The sequence below is a fragment of the Frankliniella occidentalis genome, unplaced genomic scaffold (genome assembly GCF_000697945.3).
Source record: "Frankliniella occidentalis isolate FOCC.00 unplaced genomic scaffold, Focc_3.1 Scaffold22, whole genome shotgun sequence".
In the NCBI taxonomy this organism is placed as follows: domain Eukaryota; kingdom Metazoa; phylum Arthropoda; class Insecta; order Thysanoptera; family Thripidae; genus Frankliniella; species Frankliniella occidentalis.
In genome coordinates, this window is record NW_026267152.1 from 1,917,418 (window position 1) to 1,924,791 (window position 7,374).

The window sequence follows — 7,374 nt, forward strand, 5'->3', positions numbered from 1 at the left end:
CGTCGTCGCGTCAGTGTTCGGCTGGAAGCCATCCGCTGGGGACGACACCCCGTCGTTCCCAGTTTTCGGTTAATCACTGATCATTTCATCCCCAAGAAACTTTATTGTTGTTTTCCCACGAACTTTGCAACTAAGATTGACAGTGATAACGTACATTCGAAGTGTTTCTCTCCACCCGTGAAGACAAACGAGGAGTGAATATGGGACAGACCTAACCTTTCTGCAACATGATTGGCAGAACCCATAGCAGCAGCATCAACATTGGATATATTTGTCGTCGGACCCGATCAGTGCGTGTGTGATAAATCTCATCAAATGTGGCTGTAACCGGAAATTTTAGATTCATTTTCTTTTATTATTTAACCGTTTTAATTATTTTATTTTTGTGGAAGTGAGAGTGGTTGGGAAACCACTGTATGAAGCCAGCAGTGGTGTTGCCTGAAATCCAAAGTGTCGTGTGATTGTGTGGGTGCGTGTGCCGTCGCCTGAGTGAGTGGATGTGATCCAAGAGGCAGCAAGAAAGCAAGACGGTGGTCGTGCGAGCGGCCACTTGATGGCGGTGGTTGGGCCTTCGCGCCACCAGCGGCACTCCATGTCGGTGTCTATGATGCAAGGGGGCGGGGGTGGTGCCCAACACCAACAGGCTATCCTGGCTGCCGCCCAACCCTTTTACCACCCTCAGCCGTCGTCACATCAACCTGCAACCCCTGCTGCGCACACCCAAGATGTGCAGCCTGACAGACCCATCGGATACGGTGCCTTTGGAGTAGTATGGTGAGTATCGGAACAAGTTTATTTGCCAACATGTTGCCAGATTCTGTTTTGATATTGTAAGTTTTTACCTGTTATTCTCTTCTTGCTTATTGTGGTTAGTCGGATTTGCATCAGCTGCACTATGCCGAAGCAATATGTATCTTTGTTGTTTCAGTGAAATTTTGTTATCTTTCACCTTATTTACACGCCTCAAAGCTTAATTTTTAATCAACTCAATCCACTTCATTTGTAATCAACTCAGGATGCAGGTAGTCCCATAGAATTTGTTTATCAAGCTTGTTTTCTGGAAACATATGACGTTAAACAATGGTTACAATGTGGTGCAGAATGGTTTTTACCACAACGCTTTGCTGAAGAGATTGCACATGAATTTTGTTTTGTTTTTTTAGTAGGGCACCCACCCCGCGTGACGGGAATCAAATGGTCCTGGTCAGGCGGAATTAGCTAGAAAATGAAACATAATATGACAACATTTAAAAGTTAAGACGTTCTTGTCTTTTCCATCGTATTCCTACTTGCACTGGGGAGCAGCGCGGCGGTGTAACACGCCAACAACACTCGCCCCCTACCAGCATTGTCTCACACGCCACGGGCGGCGTGGCGCGGCGTTGCGAGTGCATTCCCCGCACCGCGTGTGGGCGCTCCATGTCGCGCTCATGAGCAGGCGGGGCGGGGCGGCGCCATGGGGGCGTCCCATGGGGTATAATCCCTCATCACGGCTTATGCAACCCGACAGACTGTTGGCCGGCTGTTGGCCGTGTATGTATGTGGCTTGAGACGCACAGCCATGTGAGCGTCATGAAGCGGCGAGCCCATGGGCCGGCCGGATGTACGACACACGGGCTGGGCTGTGGTGGGCGCCGCCGCCACCACCACCGCCACCGCCGCCGTACGACACAGGCGTGCATCGCGTCCCGTTGGGCCGTACTACACCGTGGCGGGGCGTGGCGGGCCGCGACGTCCTTGCCAGTGTGCCTTGCGGCGGCGGCGGCGCTCAGCCCACTCACCCTACAAGTACGGGCGGCGCACAGCTGTTATTGGCGCCCGCTGGGCCTTCCCTCCCGTCGGAGGCGGCCGTGCCGTGTCTGCCATTACCACTAGCGTGCCTGCCGCCTGTGCAGAAACACACGTTTTCCAGTCGTAACTTTTACTCCGTTTCCATTTTGGCTTGGCCATTTTGTTTCGGTGTCGTTTTTTTTTTGGCCGGTAGGCTTGTCGGCTGGGTCCGGCCGGTCCGGGGTCCGGGCCGGCTTGCACGGCACGGCTGCATAGCGAAGAGCCCCCCCCCCCCTCTGGCCACTTGCAGCACGGTTTTGCACAGCAGATGCGGGCCGTGCGGTGCGGGCCTCAAGTGCATCTCTATCGCCGCGTGCCGCTGATGGCAGGGCAGGCCGTCGACACCACCACCACCACCACCGCCGCCGCCGTCCGCTTGGTGTTCCTCCTCTCTCGAGGTGCCCTCTGCTGCTGTCGCCTGGCCGCGCCGCTCCGGCCGTGTCGAAACGTTTTGCTTTCACAAGACGTGCTAATGGCGAGGTCGCGACGGTCGCGGCGCGGTGGTGGCGTGGCGTCCCCCGCCGGCGCGCACCTCGCGCACCACCGCGAGCAGCACGAGCAGCACGCCGTCGTCGTGCCGCCCCACACTTATTGAGCAGCCGAGGGTACAGCTATCCTCTCTCTCTAGTTCGAATGAAGCACAGTCCCAACAGGACTTCGTTCACGCCCCAGTGCGACCCACCTGCGGCCGGGGCCGGGGCCGGGGCCCCTCAGCAGGTAGAGCGGCCCGCGCCCCGCCGCCCCCGCCTGCACCGCTGCTGCACCAGGGCCGTGGCCATGCCGTGGCGAGGCGCGGCGGGCGCAACCTCTTTGTTCGGCTGCCCCGCTCAGCTCGGCTGCCCGCAGCAAGTCCTGCCCGTTCTGCCGCTGCCCGGCTGGCCGCCAGCCTCGGCTGACGGCCGTCTGGGCTCGAGCTGGCGGCCGCCCTGCCGGAGGGCCCCGTGCCGTGAGGGAAGGGAGCTTCGAGCGGCCGAGGTGGGCGGTGACGGGGAGACAAAACAAACTAGAAAACCCTTTGCAGATGGGTGCTATCAGCATTTTCTAGTCCGTGGACGATGTGAACCGCCTGACGCTTCTCTGTAAAATGCATGAGTAGGGTAACCTGTGCGGCAGTTCCTATCACCGCGTCTCGTCCCCTACACTTCCCCCCTACCTCGTGCCCGTCCGTCCAGTGCTCCCTCCTGGGGCTCGCAATGGCGCAAACACGCAAGCTCAAACACTGTGCGAGTGTGTGTGTGTGTGTGTGTGTGTGTGTGTGTGGAACCTGTCTCATCGCCGTGATTCGCTTGTTTTGGAATGCGCCTGGTTGGTCGGTCGCGCCACGGCCAGCACCAGCAAGCAGACGACAAAGACAACGACCCTCCCTCCTCGGTCGGCCGCTGGTCGTCTCTTTGCCGCGTCCAAGTCGCCTTTTTGGTCCGTTTTTATTTCACGGTGGCAGGTTGTTGTTGTCAACTTGAATCACCCTCAAGTTCAGTATATAAAGTACAGGCCGTGCCACAGAGCCAGCAGCGCGCCGCGGGGCCTGGCGACCTCGAGGAGGGGGTGCATGGTGACCTTTCTGCCAGCGAGGCGCGGCCGCCGCGGCCGCTGACTCAATACTCCTTCGCCCCCATGACGTGTCCATCAGCGGCGGCCTCCTGGAGGTGCAGCGGCGGTGTGGGCGGACGTCGTGTGCGTCATCGTCGAGTCCACGGAGAGAAGCTCCCCCCTGTGATGGTCGTGACGTCCTGCTTCCATGGGGCTGGGCCTTCCCTCCCTCTGTAGGGGCCCGGGGAGTGACTCCTCTCGCGGAGCCCGCGACCTTCCGCAACCCGCCCGCCGCGTAGCGTGTCAGCGACTCACATCAGCCATGTCGCCTCCATTCATTCATCCGCCACGCTCATGTCGTTGGACTCCCTTTCCTTTCTCTCCATACAGCCCCCCCGCTCCTCCTCTCCCCCCTGCCCTCAATCATTCTCGCTTTGTCATTTTTATTTTCGTTTATTCGCTTGCTGCTGCTGCAGTGAGAAACGGCTGTGCGGAAAGGAAGCGAAGAGTCTGTTCACTTCCCCCCACCCCGTTCACCATCGCCAGCCCTTTTACCCCCCTCCCCTTCCCCCTCTCCGCCGAGCTCCGCTAATTAAGGGCGTTTTAGATCTTGATCCGCTTCCCTCTCCGCGCACTGCAGCCCTGTGCAGCCCCATCCCCCCTTGCTTTCCCACCCCTCTCTATCTCTCTACCTGGCCGCTATCTCAAGCGGCAGAAACGTTTTTCTCTCTGTCGCCGTGTTCCAGGTTCTATGGTTCCAAGCATGTAAACGCACTACCCTACGTACCCTGTGTATAGTACAGCATGTGCTCGCATGTGCTGCTTTGTCTGGAGTGATGTGCTTGTGTGTGTGTATGTGCATGTGTGTGTGCTGTATGTGTCTCACACACTGCCGCTCGCACGATCGAAAGCGACACGGAACAAGCGCGGTGTACAAAATAAATTGTATTTGTTTTACCGCTCACATTTACGACAGGACGACTCTCGAGTCCTCTTTGGTGGTGGTTGCAGGGCAGGGCACAGCGAGCTTCTTCATCTTCAACTTCAAAAAGGGTTATAGAGGGCCGTCTGTAAATCAGGTCCCTGAGGTCGTGGGGTGCAACCCGCGGGCGGCGGCGGGGCGTGGCCGCGTTGATGGAGTTGCTGGCCTACCCTCCAGGCGGCGCGCTCGGCCGAGTTCGACGACCCTGCCTCGCCACGCCCCGCCACGCCACATGACGCGCACAAATTGTTGTTCGTTTTACTGCTGCTTGCTTGGTGTGTCGATGCAGTGGTAGGCGAGCTCGATGCACTGGCCGGGCCGGGTCGGGCCGGCGGCTCTGGGAGCAAGTCGTGCCGGCAGGCAGGACGGGACGGAGGAGACGGGGGTCAGTGGCTCCTCGCGGGGCTCGGGCGGCGGTGAAGGCCGCGGGGAGTGGAAGGTGCCGATGGTGGTGGGGGGGAGGCCGCCAACCTCACTCTCAAGCAGCACAGCAGCACCACCGCCGCCGCCGCCGCACCAGAGGCCGGCGATGACGCCCACGCGCCAACGACTTTTACATACATGAGCTTTGAGCGCGCGTCGAGACGGACGTGAACGGGTGACTGGGAGACATGTATACTCGTCTGGACCCGCTATTCGGTGTAATATTGTCACCCAAAGCTGCAGAGGGAGCCCCCCCTCCCCGCTGCAGCACTGCCCGGCACTGCCGCCGTGGCGTGCATGTAACTACTTTCTTCCTCTGCGCTGCCGCGCGCACCGCGCGCGTCCCGCAGCACAGCTCGGCAGTATCATTATTTTATCATTTCCAAGTTTTTTATTTTTATTTTTTCACATTCTGCTTCTTTTGCAGTGTGGTGGTATTGTTTTGTCGTTGTTGTGTCGCTGTATGTTTAAATCACGGCAGGAGGCACTGGCCCCTACTGACTGGCCGGAGAGGAAAAGGGGGGGGGGGGGCAGTGCGGTCAGGTGCGCGCAGTGATGATGTGATTCCCCCCTCCCCTCCACCCTTTTCTCCCCTTCGTCTAACCGTCACGTTGCTGCTGCTGCCTCTTGAACTGCAGCTGCGGCACAAAACGGTCGACGTCACCCACCACCAAGAGAGCCAGCAGCGCGCGGCGCACAACACAAACGGAAAGATAAAAGTGACGATGATAGTACGTACTACCACTAGACAACAAAAGTGCACACTCGATCGGTGCGTTTTCTCGTTCTCGTTTTTATTCGTGTAAAGTAAGATTAAGCCGGCCGAGGCGTGGGCGCCCATAATGAGTGCGCCCTGGGCGCGCCGGCGGTGGTGGCGGCCCGTTGCGAAAGTGAGCGCGGCGCGGTGCGGCGTGGCGGGCGGGGCGTCCTCCCACGCGTTGCCTAGCGACGCCCTCGGCGACGACGACGTCCTCGCGGGCGCGCGGAGGCAGGCGGGAGGAGGCGGCCGACCGCGTGCGATTGTCTCTTCTCGCGCAGCGCCAGATGGATGATGGGGGGTAAAAGGGAAGGGAAGGCGATTGTGAGCCGTAGTAGTAGTAGTATTGTGTACATCGGCGGCTCAGTCGCCCCCCCCCCTTTTTGCTCGTTCACTCTAATAAAGAAACGATTAATCGGCCTCCTAGTGGTAGTCGCGATGCGTCGCTTTGTGTCCGCGCCGCTGACGGGCCGCCCGGGTCGTATCAGATACTGTACGCAGCAATGTGGGGCGAGGCCGTGTGGGGCCACGGTGAGGGGAGCCCCGACCCCGCACGGGGACTCTTACCGTTGCCCGCCGACCGGGGTCTCACGGGTGACCAGCAGCGTCCCCCCCGTATTCTTTGAATCACGAATGCACCGCCCCCACTCGGTACATGAGAAAAACAGCAGGATCCGCGTTTGCGTTTTGTTATCAGTCTATGTATTCTGTTTTCTGTGTTCTTATGATGACGCCCAACAGTGTCCCGCCCTCGTTCATGTGGGCTCGCGAGCGATCGTTTTCCCCAGCGAACGTCCCCGACACACGGCGGCCGTACGGTACTCACGTGCGGTGCAGTCATGCTCGTGCTCGCTGAGCCTGGCTGGGCAGCGCGGTGGTGGTGGCGGCGGCTCGCGACGACGGCCTTGCTGTGGCCGCGGGCTGCCGCGAGCCCATGGCTGGCGCGACAGGCCATCGGCTGGTGTAGTCGCGGGGGATTTGCATGGCGGCGGTGTGTATTGTTTGTGTGATATCGGGCTAGAGGCGCGCGGCGCTGCGCGGAGCTTTTAGTGGGTCACTGCTCCGCGCAGCGCGCCCGCTCGGTGCTCGGTGCGACCAAAGACCGTCGACCTGGACGGCGCGGCCGCACCGCGACTTTTATTATTGCGGGGTCGTCGTCCGCCGGGAGTCCGGCGCCCCGGCCGCCCGGCCCGGCCCGGCGCGCCCGCAAAGCTCGGAATGACGCAGGTTCCATGTATTTTGCGGCGGCCGCGCGCGCGCTCGCTCGAGGCCGGGTTAGCATTTTCTTTGTCTCGCTGTCCGCTTCCCCCTTTTGGCGACGCGCGAGGTGGCTCGGTGTCCCGCGCACACTTACCTACATCTATGCCGATGAATGAAACATGTCCGCCAGTGTGGAGTAGTGTACAGGTGTGTGTGTGCGCCCCAACGGCCGTCGCTGGCCGCCGCGCCCCGCCGCCCCCGCACGCTGTGCGGCAAGAGCAGGTCAGCGGCGGCGGTGGCAGCTGCGCGCGGGGGGCTCAGGGGTGTGTGTGGCGCTGCGGCGCGGGCTCAGTGCCCTTGAGAAGGACGCTGCTGCCGCGCCCTGCCGCGCCAACGGTCCAGGAGGGGGCATTGCCGCGAGCTGGGCAGCGAGGAAGGGGGAAAGAGGGGGGGGGGGGGGGGCTCCGACGGGGTGTGCGCTCCCTCGCGGCCTCACGACCTGCGCTCCGGGTTCAGAGGGGTACACGCACTCCTGGCAGTGGACGCGGGACGCGGGGAAGGAGACCGCCCTTACTGCATCGCCGCTGCTGCTGCTGTGTCTATCATCGCATGCCGCACGTGGAGATTAATTCGGCGTCTCGTTCACAACCGG

The 7,374-nt window shown here is 60.7% G+C and overlaps 1 protein-coding gene across 1 annotated transcript in view; it reads left to right on the top strand.

Moving 5' to 3' along the window:
* Positions 1–9: 9 nt before the first annotated feature.
* Positions 10–7,374, top strand: part of LOC113215961 (serine/threonine-protein kinase NLK) — a gene marked incomplete at its 3' end in the record, with an annotated part of 98,962 nt that continues 91,597 nt past the window's right edge. Inside the window, 1 exon segment of the mRNA XM_052264952.1 lies at positions 10–774. Coding sequence (XP_052120912.1) covers positions 554–774 — 221 coding nt within the window.